At 38.7% G+C, this 19,926-nt stretch overlaps 1 protein-coding gene across 2 annotated transcripts in view; it reads right to left on the minus strand.

Annotated features, from left to right (window-relative positions):
• Positions 1 to 19,926, minus strand: part of arhgef10la (Rho guanine nucleotide exchange factor (GEF) 10-like a) — a 311,778-nt gene that overhangs the window by 282,301 nt on the left and 9,551 nt on the right. For both annotated transcript variants that reach the window (XM_041784009.1, XM_041784008.1), the window contains exons 2-3: positions 6,984 to 7,271; positions 1,196 to 1,223 (exon numbers count right to left, since the gene is read on the minus strand). In XM_041784009.1, the coding sequence (XP_041639943.1) occupies positions 1,196 to 1,223; positions 6,984 to 7,266 (311 nt within the window). In that variant the 5' untranslated portion in view covers positions 7,267 to 7,271. The remainder of the gene's footprint in view (positions 1 to 1,195; positions 1,224 to 6,983; positions 7,272 to 19,926) is intronic.

Here is a 19,926-nt window from a genome sequence, read left to right on the forward strand (position 1 = left end):
TGTCATAAAGCGTTAAAACAGGCCAACGAGGCCGTGAGCTCATTAGAAAAATGTCCATGGAAATATATCCAGTGAATGTTTTTGCAGCTTCCCTCTGCTGGCCATTAGAAAGAATGCTGGTGTCAGAAATCTGCATTGTCCTTGTCCTGACCTACTGCACTACCAAAAATATTAACCATACTATTGGTTCCACTGTGACGCTACAGCATCATTCAAACAGTCCAGAGATGAGATCATCATTAAAATAACTTAAATCTATTGCTAGGGTGTTCCAGAGGTAGCAGGCCCTTTAAAAGGTTAGCCACTGCCCATGCATGTAGAAGAATTTAATGCCATTTGTATCAAAGACCAAACTGATGCAGGTGCACACTCAGACATGCACCCATTTAACAGTTTACGTTTGGATTACTTCCCCTGCAGAAGTCATCAAGGCAGATATTCTCAGTTGTCACAGCAGGAAAAAACATAAATGCAATTAATATAAGTCAACGTGACTGCTCTCATTTGGGCGTCCTATTTTATATTCTGGTACTTTTTTTTAACTGCAGTCTTAAAGGGACCATTAAGCAATTCAAGCCATCAATTTTCTTAGTCACATCTGTCTTTCTCCTACAATAAAAGTTAAAATGTTTGCAGTATAAAAGATCTATTGTGGCTATAAGGAGACAGCGCTGTTAATTCTTCTTAAAATGTCAGTATTCAGAGCCCTGAGCATAGAAATGTTTTTATCCACCTCAGCATAAATCATAAAGACAGTTACCTTAACTTTTAAGCAGAGAAAATCAACTCTGTTTGCATGGCTGCGTACCTTCAGGATTACATGGGAAAATGTGTTTCTTATGATTGGGTAAGCTGGCTAAATTGAATCCATCCAAACGCAGCATTAAGAGTAAAAGCAAGGCTATTCATATTACACAGTATGAATAATGGAATGCTGTGATTTCCCTCTAGATGTATCAGGGACATCACTTTATACTTCCACTTATCAGCGTGGATGTGACAACTCATCTGGAGTCTTAATTTACAAACAGACGCCGTACAGCATCGCAGTATCTGATAGCAGCGCTGTGGGGATGTTTGGATGGACTGCAGGCATGACATTATCTCTGACATGATGACATTACACAGAATTGAGTTCAACACCACCCATTTAGTAATTTTCTCCAGTCAGAAGAAGGAATAAAAGGCAGCTTACCAGCAGGGTGACTCACTGACTGGAACATCTGTCAAAATGAGAAAAACAGCAACCATGAGACAAACTATTCCAAAGCAAAGGAACGACATGTTGGAAAAATGACTGGGCAACTTTAAAAGTTAAAAATAACAGTTCAGGGTGAGTTTTTGATCTAGGTGCATATTTTCACTTCCCTCATGTACTTTCAAGATGAAAAAGCTGCTGTTAAGACTTAAGTTAAACTTTCTTACATGGAACTTATTCAAGCCCAAGGATTGTGGTTAATGTGCTGATTTTTGTATCAACTGGTTCGTTGAGATTGATCAGATGGCTGGTCGATGAGCTCTTGTTTGTCCAAAAGCTCATTTAGTCAAACAACCACAGAGTTTGGACCATCTTGTTCACAGTGTGGAGCTCCATGTTGATGTTTTTTTTATATATCTTACTACTACAATAAGTGTGTCTGTTTTGATTTGCATGCCACACAGTTGCTCCAGTTGTCCTTGATACCTCTCAGAAAAACTTCTTTGGTCTTCTGGTTCGAAGCTGGTGCTCTAAAAAAAATTTTAAAAATGTGCAGACTTTCTGTATAATCCCAAATTGTTGCAAATTTCACTTCAGTTTGCCCCGCTCCCTGTTCCTGTCCTCCACTACATCACTTCCCCTGTATGACATATACGCTCACTTTACACAACGCCAAAAAGCAGACGGCCCTCGCTCTCAAATACACACAAAAAGACAGAAATCACAGACAGTGCAATGTTTCTTTAGCCTGAAATGTGTAAAAAGAAAAGATTTTTTGTAGCAGCAGAGATTTTATGCACTACACTTATCTTTTTAGAATAATTTACAAAAATCCAACTTGTCTTGTTTATTTTTTTTTTGTTTGTTTGTTTGTTTTGGTTTCTTTTTTTTTTTTGGTAAAAAAAAAAAGAAAGGGATGAGACAAGATGACATAAAAACCTTTTATTTTTACCCAAGTTTTAAAATCATTTTCACCACTATATACATTACTTTTTTCTCCCTGTTTTTACAACTGTTAGGACATTTTGCCACTATTAGCCCCTCTTTACCATGTTTTATGCCATTTTTTTTTCTAATTTTTACTACATTTCACTACTTCACTCCTCCACTACTGGTTACGACCATATTTGCCATTTTAAACCATTTTTGTAACTTTCTGCATATCTTTACCTCTGTTAACCCTACCCTACTGAACTTATTTTTTTGTTTTAAGAAAAGGAGTTAACACTTTGAAGAAGACTAAATAAAACGGCATAGAAAATTAAATATATATATATATATATATATATATATATATATATATATATATATATATACTCTCAATTAAGAATAAACTCTTGGGCCCACTTTTGCCACTTTTAGCCAAACTGTGGCATTTTCTTTATGCTTTTTTGCCAATTTTTTCTTCTTTTCCAAAGCATTTTTGCCATTGTTAATCAATTTTTTCCACCTTTCAACCATTTGTCACTCCTAATCTTGCTTTTTGCCACTGTTTGCCTTTTTTTTCCACTGTCAACTAATTGTGCTGCTTTTTGCCAATTTTTTGCCACTTTCCACCCATCTTTGATACTTTTTGACCAATTTGTGCCACTTTTTTCACTTATTTTGCCAATGTCTCTCCTTTTAACCCATTTTTTCCATTCTTTGATCAGTGTTTGCCACTTTATGCTACTTTTCATTCACTTTCACTGCATTTTTTTCCACTTTTCACTCATTTTTCCTCTCTTCTTAATAACCTCACCCCTCTTCTATTGTCTCAGTTTCTTCTATCTTATACTCTGGCATCCTGACATTTGTGCACATCATGCCTTAGCTATGAAGTCTGACATTTCTTTCTTAATGCTTTAGTCCAGTGTGCCCATCGGCATTGTTAACATTGCCAATAAAAAGCTGATTCTGTTATAAGTAAATGCTTTAAATTTGAGACAGGCTGTATTTTACTACAGCATAAAGGAACAAAATTCATTTTTGTTGCTTTAAAAAAGTGGTTTTCATTCAGGGCAAAAACAAAACATGGATATCACAGCTTAACTTTACAATGGACCAGGATTTTCCTGACCTCCATGGGCCCCCTGTTGGCTGGGCCCCAGGAAACTCTTCCCTTTATTATGGGCGGCCTTCATTACAGCCTTTGCTGTTTGGACTACGAGAAATCCCAAAAATGTGAAAACTGTTGATAAAAGTTCCCTAAAGCCCAAACTGATGTTCCAACATGTTTCGTTCTGTCCAACACCCAAAAAAACAAAATCACTATACCAGGTCTGTTTTCTGACAGCGCTGACCCCTACCTGTGGAGATACTAAAGCACAAGAAGCTCCTATTTGTTCTCCTCAGACCCTGTTAGTAGAAGTCTGCACCGTTTAAAACTAATTTTGCATGGGTGTACTTTATCTTTACAGCAAATACATTCAAGCAATCTACTGTTCAGCAAATGCCACAACCAATTTAAAAAGTCTGCAGCCATGAAAATGTCATCTGGTGAGGCAGTGATGTGAATCTCAGCGCTCCATTACATAACAGAGCTCCTCTACACACTTTTATCAACACACAGAAGTACCTCCACACATCTACGCAGCCCACTTAACGGATTACCACACACAGACTTGGTAAAAAAGCTCTTTAATTAAGTGCTAATCTCCTCACTTTGTCCCACAGACCCTCTCCAGGACCTAAATCTCCCTCTTTATCTGGCCGTGTAATTACTAGTGTCTGTTTGGCAACGTTACCAGGTAGTAAATATATCATACTCACATCTACATAACTTCATCCAATTATGGGGAAACTTAACTGTGCTCTCCTATGCCTGTCTGCCTGAGGCCATAATTAAATCCTGTTAAAAGGAGATTAAAACCGCATACAACTAGCTGGAGTCACTCTCAACGTGAGGGGCTTTGGGAAACCAATCAGATTACATTAACTCAAGAGGAAAAGGACAATTTGCAGCTAAGAGGCAGTTCATCAAAGACAGATTAGTGAAAAGTGACAGCGTAGGTTTTGCTTCAGTGTCATGCCCAGTAGCAAGTAAATAACAGAAAACCTGGAGCAGATGAACCGTGTGTGTTCTGATTACAGAGCAGCAATTTTCACCACTTTGTTTCTGCAATAACAAGGAAATCTGTTTAAGCAGGAACGTGTAAAAATGTTAAGTTAAGATCCCACTGGAAATAGAGAAAGCCTGACACTTTAACCAAATTCACTGGTGTTAGCCATTAGAAGAGGTTTGACCATATTAGAAGTGGGTGTATTTGATTATTCTGTGTGCCACTTTATGCATAATCACAAAACTACAAAAATGTCTTATTCCTTCAGCATTTTAATTTAAGGCTAAGTCCCGCCCACAGTTTTGACCCCTGAAAAACACAGAGAATGGGCCCTCCCTGTTCATTAATGATCGTCAGCATCAGTGCATATGTCGGATCAGAAGCACTGGCGCTAGCGTCCTGGCTAACAGTTCCCTTATTCTGGAGCTGAAAAATGTGTCAATCCATTTTGCAACTTTTTTTTCATCACTTGTAACCCATCTATGCTGTTCATCACCCCTTTAGCACTTTAATCCCATTTATACAGTCTTCCCACCCATTTTTCTACTTTAAGCCTAGTTTTGTCTTTTTCCCCTTTGTGCTACTATTATTGCCACTTTTAACACATTTTTCAACATTTTCCATCCATTTGCCACTATTTATGCCTCTTTTAAATCATTTTTATTGTATTTTACCCTTTCTTAAGCAACATTTGCCAATTTGTGCCATAAATGCCATGTTGCTCTGTTTTTTGGCTCTGACCCTTTTATCCCATTTTTTCAGTCTCTGCCTCCATTTTTGTCTCTCTTTTCCCCCTTTGTGTTACTATTATTGCCACTTTTAATTCATTTTTGCTGTTTGCTGCCCTTTGTTACCACATTTTATGCTTCTGTTAACCCCCTTTTACCCAACTTTTTGACACTTTAATCCCATTTATGCCATTTTGCCACTATTATTGCCACTTTTAACTCATTTTTTTACATTTTCAATCCATTTCCACTATTTTTGCCTCTTTAAAGCCATCTGTATCGTGTATTGCCCTTTCTTAAGAAATATTTGCCAATTTGTGCCATTAATGCCACTGTTGCTCTGTTTTTTAGGCACTGCCCCTTTTATCCCATTTTTACCATTTATTTGTCCATTTGTCTCTTTTCCTCCTTTGTGCTACAACTACTGCTGCTTTTGTCACATTTTTGCCATTTGTGTCTCTAATTTTGTCTCTTTTTCCCCCCTTGTGCAACTATTATTGCCACTTTTAACCATTTTTGCCCTTTGTTGCCACTTTTTCTGCCACTGTTAACCCATTTCTGCCCTTTTTTGACACTTTATTCCCATTTATGCCATCGTTCCACCCATTTTTGCCACTTTCTGACTATTTTTGTCACTTTTAACTCATTTTGGGCATTTTTTTCAATTTTTTTAAAAACTTTTTTCCCCTGTAACCCATTTTTGCCACTTGATATTGTTTTTTTCACTTTTTTATTTTGTCACTTCTTATTCCGCTTTTGCCACTTTCCACCATTTTTGCCACAATTAACCAATTGTGCTGCTTTTTCCCACTGTTTTTTCCACTCTTAACCATTTTTTTACCACTTCGCACCCATCTTGTTAACCAATTTGTGTTATTTGTTGCACTTTTTACCAACTTCTTCACCTTTTAACCCATTTTTGCCACCATTTACCCATTTCACAACTCTTTGATCAATGTTTGCCATTTTTCATCCACTTTTGCCTCTCTTCTAAATAACCTAACTCTTTTTCCATTTTATGCCCATTTTTTGCCACTTTTCCCCCCTTTGTGATACTATTATTGCCACTTTTAGCCAATTTTTGCTTTTGGCTGCCTTTTGTTGCAACTTTTTTTGCATCTGTTAACCCTTTTATGACCCACTTTTTGGGACTTTAATTCCATTTATTCATCTATCCACCCATTTTTATCACTTTTCCTCCCTTCTAGTGATAGTGATGTTTGCGAGACAGTGTTATAGAAAGAATGTTTTTGTTGAGCATTGACCTAAAGCTGAGGAGAGCTGCCGTGAAATCAGACGGTGAAGCTGGTAAACTTTGGTAAATTAGGTCTTTATCATTTCAGAGCTCAGTGTCGATCATTACCACTCTGTAGAGAGAGAAGTCATTCATTTACAGAGTCTTCAATAACAACAGCCCAAACACAAGAATAACATCAACAACCACTTTCAGCTGAAAGTCATCAATCAACATGGTGACGATCTGAACCATAACACCACTAAAGCTGAGTGTATTGAGTGAATTACAGAAGTTTTCTGGCTGTTTTCTCTTTCAAGATTCAGCTGTGCTGTGGCAGTGGCATTAACCTTCTTAACTGTTGACAATGCCCTGTGATTTCTGTGTAGATTTTTAAAACCCTCCCTTTAGATAAGAATAAATAAACCGTGACATCCTCTTACATTCCTTAAAATATGCTGCATGTCTATTATGTGTATTACCATAGCCTAAATAACATTGCATAAAGCATTCAAGATTAAAATTCAATTTCCATCTGATTAATCATATAAATATCGCCCACATTTGCATGTATTACAGAAAGTGACTGATCACTTTCACAGTTATGAAAGAACTTTTAATTACTTTGCAACCATTTTTTCCCAATCAGCAATGAATATCCATCAAGAGTATGTGTTCATGTTAATGAGGCTTTCTAAGTGAACTTTTCCATCACACTAAAGGGGCACTGAGATTTTTACTTAACTGTGTATCAGCACGATGCAAAAATCTACGTGTGTTACCTTTTCTAGAAAGTGCTGTTGCATCCTTGTTGAGATTTCCCTCCTGTCCAGCAGGTGGCGACGTTTTGAGAAGTTTTCCATCAGTGCCTGTTTGTGGTAAACCATCTGGTGTCCCGTCTTTTTTGGAGGTTGCAGACTTTAAAGTGTCAGAGCTGATCCCTTTGCTGTCCTCCTGATTTTTCTCCTCATCTGTAGTGTCACCAAAGGAAAACGCTTCCCCTTGCTCTTCATCTTCCTCCTCCTCATCCTCTTTTGGTGGTTGCTGAGACATCACAGTAGACATAATCCCTAAAGAGAAGGGTTTGCAAAAGTCTTTAGTTACATGTCAGTAACGCAGCCATGTATAATTAAGAGTAGTCAAGGCTGTCCATGGGGGGGGGGGGGGTCAACGGAAGAGCTTTCTGGGGCTGTGATATCTATAATAAATTTTTTTTTTACCTGAATAACCCCCACCCTGATCAAAGCAACAAGCCATCTTGAAAATGTAAATCCCTTTTCTTAAAATCAAAATTGATCTGGACTAAAAATGGCAGAAAAGCTGGTGAAATGTGATTAGAAAAATAGCTGTAATGGGTTATTAACGGGGGAAAAAATGAGAAGAGTGACAAATTAAGGGTTAACTGTGGCAATATTGGCTTGAAAGGAGCAGAAATGGGCAGAAAAGGTGGAGAAATAGGATTTAAAAATTGGAGAAAAAATGGTTAACACTGGCAAAAATGGGTAACTTTGGCAGAAAGTAAGCAGAAGGTGACAGAAATTGATCAAACTGGCAAAACATTTGCGTAACAAATCGTGAAATTGAGTTCAAATTGGCAAAAACTGGGAGTAAAAAGTAGTGAAAAGGGGTTAATGGCAACGGTGTGTAAACCTTTTACTAAATTGTCTTAAAGGTCACATATTATGGAGAATACACATTTTCAGGCTTTTCTAACAAAAATATGTGACCCTGGCCTGGATCAGGAGGTACATCCATTTCCTGAGAGGGGTGTAGTCAGGGGCGGAGTCAGACATAGCATAGTAACCTAGGTTTCTAAGGAGGCCAGGTCATCCAGGTCAAAGTACATTTAACAACAAGAGAGAATCCCATTTTAGCCCAAACTCCCTGAACCTACAACTCAGCCGTGATTAAAAGTCTTTAGATTGGAGGCTAGTTTACAATAAAGTTTTAAGAATCTCTCCCACCGATGTGCCCCCTCCAGTGTTTCAGTTGATTTGTCCTGGATGTAGTCACCGCTTCATCATTTCTAAAATAATCTACTTTTGCAAAATCTCACATATTTATCCAGTTTTTTCCCCATCGTTACTTATATTTCTTCCTCCATGTCCTCTCTGGGTCTCCATATAAAGCACATTTCAAGTCAGAGAAATATTTCACCCTCTGCAACTAGAAAATTGCAGCACAGCATATTGCTGTTTAATCTAAATTTTGATTATTTGTCCAGCTCTAGAATGGAGTTAAAATTACACTTTCAGAGCTAAAATGTTTAACAATGAGATTTCAACACTCTAATTGTTGCTGTGGCGTCTCTGTATGCTAAGAGTTCAGACTGATTCGACTCTGGATCCCTGCGGTTATGACTGTACAGGAGACAGGGACAGAGAGCAATCCTCTATTTCAAACCACATTTCAGTTGCAAAAGTGCTCTTCCTGCTTCTCAATTAATCACCAAGGGTCAGCAACCTTGCTCAACTTCTCAATCAGCGTATTTGTGTGTGTAAGTGTGTGCTAGTGTTTGGTCATGTGCAAAAGCTGCAGCTCTGAGAGCCGATGCTTTGTAATGAATCAGAAGAGCCGGATTGCATGGAGTGAGAGCCAGCTCCCAGTTTTTTTTCCCCCTTTCGCTGCTTAACTCTCACAGTGCTCAGCCCTAGCTCTGGTCAGAACGTTGTTTTGATTGGCCAGCATGGCGGCCATGCGGCCAATCACATTTGAGGATAAAGGATTATACCATTATGTGAAAACAGAGAGGGGGGGTGTCGCTACCCGATCCATCCCGGATTTGTACTGCGCATGTGCAAACACGCGTCTACATCTGCTCAGCATTAATTCTAACCCTAACCAAAGGAATTTAAATGCTAAACCTAGGAATGGTTTTGTAACAGAATAAATGCACAAAATTAGGCAATTATAAGGCTTCTCATAAAAACACTGAATGCAAAAGGGTTTTCAACACACTAACCATTATTTTTTGCGAAGTTAAGGTAAAATATAGGGCTACAAAAGATTCCTAAATAAAGAGCTAGAGCTGTTCGGGAGTCGAAAGAGCCGGCTCTTCTTCCCATCACTAGTGTGTGCGTGGCGTAGATTGTGTAATGTTGTGGCTGATGGTGACAGCATGAAGGAGAGAGTGGACGTGCCTCCCAGCCCTGTCCACGCTGACACACTGATGTTCCAGGGTATTTCCATAGGCTGGAGCTCGGGGGTTTAGTCACACACATAACAATACGAAACAATACTGGGTTAAGGAAAACACCGAAAAAATCAAGGCTTTACCAGCAGAGTAAAACCTAGTCTGATTAAAGGCTAGATACTCTGAATCAAGGTTGTTATAGCTAACTAAATAACTAAAAATAAAATTCAAAAATCATTTTAGTTAACTGAAACTAAATGAAAACTAATCTTTACCAAAAAAAAAACCCAAACTAACTAAAACTGTATAGTGTGCTTACAAAACTAACTAAAAAAAAATAAAAATGGAGACAAAATATCCTTAGTTTTAGTCTTTGACACAACCATACTGACTGGCACTGACAAACAAGTCTGGGGAGTGGGAAATGGCCTGATCTGATTGGTTAAGACTTCACATAGTGGTAGTTTTATGTCTGGAATTTTATCCAAATATAATCATTAAATAAATAAATATAAAAGTGAAGAGTAGCCTGTTTTAATATGTTTTTAAAAATGTATGACGCTCACTCAGCCCTGACATCTATCCGTAAAAAAGAAAAACTAACACTAAAAATAAATAATCTAAACTAAAACGAAGCATTTTTGCAAAATAAAAACTAAACTAAACTAACAAACCAGCAGTCAAAACTAATAGAAACTAAACTGAAATCGATCAGAAAAGGATAACAAAATAAAAATAGAAACTAATGAAAAATCTAAACGTATTATAACCTTGCTCTGAATAATGAAGTTTAGAAAGTTCTGAAGTTTCTTCTTCCATTAGGGATTTGCAGCCCTTGAAATACTGCCCCACTTCCATTCAGAAAAAAAGGACGGCACATCAGCTTGCAACCAGTTTTTTTCCTTGAATCTGATAATAAGATGCACTTTGCATGAACCCGGGAATTATTGCTGCAGACTTTTACCGCTATTTCCAATGTACTGACATTTAAACAGCCACCCTTTATATGATTAAAAATTTTTGGAAAAGGGCAAGAAAGGTAAATGGGCTCTGGATTGGAATGCTTTCTGGGCTTATAAACAAACTAAAGCTGCTTAAAACAACCAGCCACATTAAAAATACCTTTGAGATAAAAATCAGTGTTGTACTGAATAACACTGGCAATGATCTCTGTGTGTTTACAGCAGAAATTTAGACTGAGACTCCCTGGAGTTATGGCCTTCTGTGCAAGCCGTTAAGTTTCCTTTCAGGGAAAAAAAACACCCTAAATTAAGAAACTTTTTAAACTTGTTTGAGAGTATTAATGAAATATTGCTCAATTAAAATAGAAGCACAACTATGCATTTGACTTCAGGTGCAGAGCAGATAAACAGAGAATAATCCAGGACGTAAACGACATATGGCCGCTGGAAAGACTCTTGGTTAGATCAGTCTGTGGAGGCTTAGTGGCAGATTAATTAAGATTTCCACTCTCCAACTGATGGAAACGTGCACCCAGACACAGCAGACCTCAATTATCTGAGAGGCTAGTTTCATTTTTGTCTTATCTGTGAGAGAAGGTATGGCAGAAGACATAAAATCATAAAGGAATTCATTAAAATAAATAAAGTGACAACAGTGCTGTACTATTATTTGTTTTACAACAGTCATGGAGTCAAGAAGCAACCCCAACAAAATGCTAGGCATGTAAATTGGCCGGAGTAATCATGGAAATTAGATTTTTTCTAAGCATATTTTCAAAATAAAATGCAGATTTTCCCTGACACACGTGCCCTCGAGGTATTAACACGCTGCAGAAACTGCACTTCTTCCATTTTTTTCACAAAGAGGGGGATTTTCTATGACTCTGTTTCTGTACATGTTAGTGTGCCACTCCTGAGCAGCATCTGCTTTGCATTTTGATTAGCTCAGAACTGCTTCCAATGCCAGAACATTCTAGGGCCTGATTGGAGCTTTTTGTCAGGCTCCTTTGGGAAAATGAGAGCACGGAGCGGAGGAGGCTGTACACGGGCCGGCTGCGTGGAGAAACAGCCCTGAAAGAAAGAAAGAAAGAAAGACGCTGCTGGTGGAATGTAAAATTCACTGTCAGCACTTACAGCGTAACCTGGAGACGAGGGATGCCATGATGTCAGTTATGGCTCTCTTTATCTTTTACTGCTGACGCCTGGGTTTGGACATGATGTTTTTTGGCACTGGGGTGCAGGAATAGTGATGGATTCGAGTAGGGGGTGACTTCATTCACGTGTTTAAAGGGGTAGTTAGGATGTTTTCTGGCAGGGTTGAGCTGTATACTGATCAGATGACAGTCTGCATTGTTCCTGTTTAGAGGTGAGAGCCGTATGGACTCAAAAGCTCAGTTATATAACACTCTGGACTACTTAAAAGAACCTCCCTACAAAGGGTCCCACTTAAAGACTCGTATCAGTTTAAGGACCAGTTCACAGGACCATTTCAGCCAAAAAGGGTCACATCTTGGCTGCTCATTTAAACAACAGCATGAAGGGAGCCTGAAAGTAAAAAAGTTTTAAAATGGATTTCAAAGCACAAACTTTTAACTAGGGCTGGGCAATTTATCTATTTTTATCTTATATTAGATTAAATCGCAACACTGCAAAAGGTGCAATATTTCTTTGACCTCAAATTCAAGTCAAACTCCAGTTTTAAACTTTTTTTGCAGCAGAGATGTTATGCATGACATATGCAATCATCCAGCTGCTATTTTTTTAGAGTTGTCTACAAAAAATCCTACCTTTCTCATTTTTGTACTTTTTTTCAGATTAAATATAAGAATGACAAAAACCCTTCAATGCAACAATTCATAACCAATTTGCAATATGAGTCAAAATCATCAGAATTAGACACTTTAGACCTCAAATTGAAATAGCAATTGCAATATTGGGGAAGAATATCGCATTTAGATTTTTTTCCAAAATCGTTCAGCCTCACTTTTAACAAAAGCACCGTCTGCATCGTTGTGCTAGCAAGCAATAAGCAACCTCTCACACATGCATGTTACTTTCCTGTCAGTCACTTGTCATGCAGCAACAGTGCACCACTGAGGTGTGTCTGCATGGATTACACCCATTTAATAAAACCTCATTTCTCTATTTTAATATGCAACCTCTAGTGTTGTACTCAAGACCACACAATCCAAGCCCAAGACTTGCTGGAGACCAGAGTATACCGAGACCAAGACAAGGCCAAGACCATATAAAAATCAATTTAAAAAAGATGACAAGGTTGAACAGTTAAAGAGCATTCTCTCTTTCATTTTAGTTTTCTTTTAAATCAATTTTACAGATAAAAAACAAGGTGTCCTCAACTCTTTCAAAGCACAACATGCAAAAATCTAAAAGTTATTTTATCTGAAAAGGAGATGTTTATCTAGATTTGTCAGGTGAATGAGGCCTAAAGTAAGTGTTCAGAGGTACTGTATTTCTTACTAGAAATAAGATGGACTGATGTCTGAGATTTTGCATGTGAAGCTATCTGTTGTTTGAGCGAGTGCTTCTCCTTATTATCACTTTAATGAGGTTGAAAAATAGCAGATCAGCGCCGGTCTCGACTGGTCTTGATGGAAAATCCCAAGTCCGGCCAGTCTGAGACTGAGACAAGTCCAAGTAAAAACGCTCTTGGGTCCAAGACAAGACAAGGACATTCAAAATGTAGTCTTGAGACTGGACTCAAGACCAAGACTATTCTCGAGTACTACAACACTAGCTGCCTGACCACTGTATACAAAGAAGATGTCTTGTTTCATTGCAAGGCCATTTATATTCAGTTGAAACAACTTTATTAATCCCTCAATGGGCAAATTTATAGCTAACATAGTGTTGCACCTACGAGAAAACTCTTCCATGCTACGAGTTATTTTTCCTCACCACACCAGAGAGTCACAGAGATAGTGAGGTGTGTCTGTGCACGAGGCTCACAGCTGTGACCTCTGGCTTAACTTGAAGACTCATTCCTCAAGGGCTCAAACCTGAGTTGGACTCAAGTTTTAGACTACATTGATGTTACATTCAGGTATTACTTAGCTTAATAACTCCTCCTATAGATCCTGTGTTCCCTGGACCCAACTTAACTTGTATAATACACATTTATGTATTCTTTTTTGGCTTAAAAAGATCAAAACTGATAAGTTGTGGAAAATAAACCCTATGCAGAAATAAGCCATTCATATCAAAGCTGTTTTTGCATCAGGCTGTAAATATGTTTATTCTGCCTGAAAAGTAAAGATTTCAATGTCAGATGTAATGCAGATTTTTGGCTTATGCAGCCAGCAGCAAGTGGACACTTGAGGACCTGCAGTTTTTGTACTTCTGTGCTCATTTTTTCAACTCTAGAGCAGTAATACTCAACCCGTGGCTCTTCTGTGATGATTTGTGGCTCATTAGTTTGAAATATTATTCCCCCAGAAAAACCTTAAAGTGGAAACTTTGACCTCAGAAATTATCAAGTGCAAGTTTGATTAATAAGTTTGTTTCCCACAATTATACAGTAAGCTTTAATTGTCAACCTTTATTTTTTGTCTGTATATTTCCATTGCTCTTATTTACAGTTTTTTTCCACTTTTAATCCATTTTCACTGCCTTAAGCCTTCTTTTTCCACTTCTTTCACCACTCTTTGCCACTGTATTTGCCACTTTTATCCTGTATTTGCCACTTTTTCACCATTTTCTGCCTCTTTCACCCTGCTATTTGCTAATTGCTATTTTTTCTCATTTTTTTGCCACATTCCACCCATTAAAGCTGCTTTTTGCCATTAAATGCCCCTCTTTTCCATATTTTTGCCACTTTCTGCTGCTTTTCCTACCTTTTTGCCTGTTTACTGTTTATTTTTACACTCATTTTGGCCATGTTTTTGCTGCTTTTCACCATTTTTGCCACCTGTAACTAAGTTTTTGGTAACTTCTCATCCTTTTCTTGCAACTTTTTCTTCTCATTTTTTTTCACTTTTTACACAGTTTTTACCATTTTATTCCTACTTTGCCCCTTTTTACCCTTTTTTGCTGATTTGTTGTCATTTTTTTAAACATTTTTTGCCACCTTTAACTTATTCTTAATGCCACTTTAACCCATTTTTGCCACTTTCCACACTTACAATGTGGCTCCTGCAAAGGCATTTTCAACAATTTGGCTCTTTGGTTGAGCAGGGTTGAGTAACGCTGCCCTAGAGGTTGCTGCTTGCCTCCAAAGCTGCTACGAAGACACTGCTGAGAGTAGGGGAATATGCATGTTTAAAAAAATCATGCACATCTAGAAGGGGGGTTATTAAAGTGGCAATGAAATGCTTTTATTTTAAAGACAACAGAAGATTTCTGCCGCCAGAGGAGTAAAGGTTTTGCAAATGGAGACAGAATGAAAGAGGAAATTTAATTCCAACCATCCCTTTAAGGAAAATTTAACTGTACTCTCGGCTTTATTTAGAAACCAATCCTCTGCATGTTTACAAGTATGAAATGCCCCAGCAGCCTCCTCTGTACCAAACACAGTTTCTACAGTCGGCCCACGCGTTGGTCCAATAAACAATGACTCTTTTGTGGAGGGAAAAACTTCTCCTCAGCCTAAGAAGCATTGTTTCTACATTTGTCACTGCAGCACTGATTAGCTCACAGGTCATTTGGGCCAGAGCTGTTCGGGTTTTATACAGATCATGTAAAGGGTGTGGAAATGGAGGGAAAGCTGCATAAAAAAGCTTCAGTGTGAGATTTAACTGAATTTGAATGGCCTTAAACTTCAATAGACTTTATGATTGTCAGCTTGAGTGAATTCATCAGAGATCATCAGTGGTATTGATCTGTGCAGATATTAATATTTCTACATCACAGGATTTCTCAGTTGGTTGTTGCTCTCTACAGAAGTTGAGTTTCCTCACGCTAATGCTTCAACAGAAAGCAGAAAGTTTCTCACCTAAAAAGGCTCCTCCTCAGAATCAAAATGACAGGTACTCTCAGAAACTGTCTTTGAAGGAAAGGCATTTGGACAAGCCATCAAACAGACTCCAGCTTAGAAAAATAAAGAGCCCCAGGAGTGGAGCTGTGTGAACGCTATTCTTGAGGGGAAAATAAGATACATCACAGAACAGAGATGAAACCAACTCCTACACACCCTGTCCCTGACCTACATAGAGCTTCGAAAACGTGCACCAAATGTGGTGATGAGGGGAGGGAGGCTGTATGGAGGAGATCAGGCATGTTTACATTTTGGTAGGTACACAGGGACAAACATTTGCTGATGTTACGTCTTGCAGAAATCAGCATTTGTGTCGCATCACTCTTTTATTAAGACTCTTGGATTTGGTTTTAATCCTCCATTGTTATGAAATCAAATCAGGAGGCCCTGATCATGTTTTTATCTCCTACTGATGCTGATCATCTTACCAAAGCCTAGGCTTCCTTTTCTTAAAGCTACTTTTAAACACAACATGATGACTTTTTTTACCTGTGCCTAATAGTCATTTAACTGACCAGAGTTGAAATTAAAGGGATACTTCAACATTTTGGCCAATTCACCCATTGCCATAATTCCTATAGTCTTAGTAATAGGTTCATTTCCTTTAGTTGTCGGTACAAGCTGTTTCTAGATCTGGGGGGACTGATATACCAGCTGCTCAGCTAACGCTATGTAGGCAGACGGTATTTCTTGCTTTCCCTCATCAAACTCATCAAATACACAATCTAACAACTCCAAAACGCTCTCGTGGGCAAGTTGTGACCTGCACATTCACCACGCTATGAAATAATAACATATAAAAACGGATAGAGTTGATTTAAAGCGGACCAAACAGCTCTGGTGTGAATGTGCTCTTAGTAAAGCACCAACACCTAACACTGGTACTGGCCTATCCCATACTTCTCAGTACCAAGAACATAAAAATAACAGATTATCCTCCATTTGAAGCATGTCTTATTAAAAAAACACCATAGTATTCCAAAATTTGACAGCTTTATTACCATCCTGGTCTCAAATTTAATAAAGAAGCCTCATTTAGTTAGTCAACAAGCTTTATTCTACCAATTTCAAAACAGATTTTGAAGGACTTGAATGAAATTCGGGGAGATTTTTCCAAAGTTTCTTCAGGTGGACTAGGACGACTAACCTGCAGCAGCAGGAAACAAGTTGACAGTGGAAGATGCTGCATCCCAGTTTAGTTTTATACACAGAGCTGATGTTCTCAGTACTGAGTGGCTGGAAATTCAACTACTCTACAGCAGGAGTGGAAATTTGGTGAAATGAGATGGACAAGTTCATATAAAGTGGCAAAAAAGGGTTAACTGAGACAGAAAAAAAATTGGCAGGTATTGGCAGAAATTGGTTAAACTAGCAAAAATGGGCATATCAGATAGTGAAATGTGGTTATAATGGGAAAATTTGGGTGTAAAAAGTGGTAAAAAGGGGTTAACAGAGGCAATTTTAGGCTTAAGTGGCAAAAATTGGTTTAGAAGTGGGAAAAACAGGCAGAAAAAAAGTGGTGGAAAGGGTTTGAAATGGACAAAAATAGGTGTTAAGTGGCAAAAATATGGAGAGGGGTTAAAATTTGGCAAAATTGGTGTAAAGAGGCAAAAGTGAAATTTGATAAATATTCTTAGCTTTTTAGGGCATCTGGAAACCCCCTCTCAGTGTCTTGTGACCCCCAAGGGGATCCTGACCCCAAGGTTGAGAACCACTGCTCTACAGTACACAGTCCCAGTTTCTCTCAGCTGCAGACATTAGAGTATAAACCACAGGTGATTGAATCCATGACAGCAAGCACCATTCCTATCTACCATCCATATTTCTACAGAAACCTGGACAGTAATGACCAGTTTCTGATCACTTGGGGCATCTTTAAATTCACACTGTGAAATCTCATACTGAGATGATTGTATCTCAGCTCCCTGTTGTTCCATTTTCCATTTCATGAATCAGTAAAGACCTATAATCTGCTTTAAAAACTCAAGTTTAGTGACACAGTTTAGAAACAGAAGAGAATAGGGTTTCCAGACCTGTAATCGAAGCTTTTGGCCTGGATTTTCAGATCAGCTGGGCTGTATTTAGTTTTAGCCACTGATTTACAGAGTGCTGTGTTTGACCGGCCTTTGCAGCCATTGGTCCGCAGCACTGGGCTACATATCAATAGACAATGGCAGAGAGCAGCAGCTGCTGAAGACTGAATAAACACCATTTGAAACTTGAACAGAAAGTCACTGAGAGCGCCTCTTCTTGAGGGTTTTTTCCTAACAGAAAACGACTAACAAACAGTCTGCAGATGACAAGAGACCAGCCGACAATCAGCAGCAACAAACAGTGCCAGGCAGAGACGTTGATGCTGCCTCCGGCGCTCCTTCCCTCTCCAGCTTCCTGGAGGATTTCCTATCAAGAGACACAAATCTGACAGTGCCAGTGTAGCACTCTTAATGATTCCACTTGCCATCATTCGGCATATTTTACTCTTACATTCTACTTTGATTGAGTAAACAGTGCTTATTCGGTCTTCTTACGAGTTTCCGTTGGGACTGGTGCTTTGAGTAACATGAGCACCATCTGCTGAGGTCCCTGAAGACTTGAGTGGTGGGGCCCAAAACCAAAGCCAGTTAGTAGATGCTGTCCCTGTGGTAGATTATTAGTAAAAAGCTCTGCTAAAAACTTTGAGATAAGTTTGTTGTTCTTAGTAAAAATACTTTTAATCCATGTCACACGTTTGTGATGATCTCCAGAATCAGTGTCAGATATCTCTGTTACAGTTTTTAATGTCTCTGCTAGCTAAAACTGTAGCTTCACTGTTGATCTCTATGGTTAGCCAATTACAACCCAAGTTCCAAAAAAGTTGGGACACAGTTCATTGTAAATAAAACCAGAATGCAATGATTTACAACCCTCATAATCCCACATTTTATTCACAGTAGAAAATAAACATATCAGATGTTGCAATTTAGATGGCAGCAACACATCTCAAAAAAGTAGGGTCAGGGCCATGTCTATCACTGTGGAGCATCCCCTCTTCTCTTGATGACAGTCTATAAACGTCTGGGAAGTAATGAGACCTGTTGTAGGAGATGTGGGAGAAGAACGTTGTCCCATTCTTGTCTGATTTAGGGTTTTAACTGCACGATATCGGTGGTTTCCAAAAAGAAATTCAAATTTTGATTCATTTGACCACAGAACAGTTTTCCAATTTGCCGAAGTCCATATACATGAGCTTTGGCCCAGAGAAGAGGGTGTTGTTTCTGGATCGTGTTCATGCATGGCTTCTTTTTTTTGCATCATACAGCTATAGGCCCAATCCACACAGAGATGATTTCAGGAGTATATGCAAAAGTTTTTTGTCGTATCGGCGTTTCATCCACACAAGCCATAAACGCTACTTTTTGAAGCCGGGTCCCAGAGTGAACAAATCTCTTTACGCCTACCCCTTCGTCTCTCTGTGTGTACAGCCAACCGCATCTTTCTTGAAACGACTACATCATAAATGGCATAGCCCACTTTTGCTGCATGCATGGGTTTAAGCCAAAACAACAATGGTGGATTACAGGGTTGTGTTCGTGCTGCAGAAGCTATTGAGCCTATTATGGCTTTTACAGCAAACCTGATGCTCATTCGACACCACCAAGAACAGCATACACCACAAGAAAACACAAATTTTATAAAAAGGAAACTAACAAAAACTGCATGAACTAACAAAAAGGGTCTTGGGTTTCTAAAAGGTGGCAGGGGATTAGGTCTCCACACAGACACCCACTAAGTCTATCAAAATGATAAACTAACTGAAAATATGAGAGTCATTCAAGTAAGTGGAGGGTAAAATAACAATATTTTTGTTTTTCTCCCACACACACAGACAAAGACACTCTAAACAACTTTTATTTTTAAATAAAACACAAAAAGAGAGCCAGCTGATGGTGTTGACCCTCACACACACACACAACCCACCTGAACTGAGCAGCAACCTGCTCCCTATAAAGGCTCCCAGCCCTCCTGATCACCAACAGCTCTCAGCTGGGAGCAGCCACTCAGGTGCACCAAGTTTCCCTAAACCAGCACAGTGAATTTTGACCAGGTTTGTGGGAAGAAAATCAGCAAATTACAAACAAATCTAGGCATTCATAACAAGCCCATGCAGTGATTTCCAGTATAGATGCCTCTTTATATTACAGTACTGCCTGAGGGCCCAGAGATCACCAGCATCCAGTACTGACCTTCGGCCTTATCCTTTGTAAACAGAGATTTCTCCTCTCTGAATCTGTTGATGATGCCATGGACTGTAGGTGCTGGGATACTAAAAAGGTTTGCAGTTTTACATTGAGGAATATTTTTCTGAAATCGCTGCACAATTTTTCGATCCTCCAACCTCCGCCCGTCTTTACCCATGGGACACACAGCCTCTTTAAACTGTTCCTTTTAGACCCAGTCATGTTACTGACCTGATGCTAATTAACATAATTAGTTAGAACAGTGTTACTCCACCCTGCTCAACCAAACAGCCAAATTGTTGAAAAAAACTTTTGCAAAAGCCACAATCTAAGTGGTGAAAAGTGGCAAAATGCAGCAAATATGGGTGAAAATGGGGAGGAAAAACTGGAAAAATGGTCAGAAAGTTGCAAAATAAGGCA

Source organism: Cheilinus undulatus, linkage group 3 (genome assembly GCF_018320785.1).
Source record: "Cheilinus undulatus linkage group 3, ASM1832078v1, whole genome shotgun sequence".
NCBI lineage: Eukaryota > Metazoa > Chordata > Actinopteri > Labriformes > Labridae > Cheilinus > Cheilinus undulatus.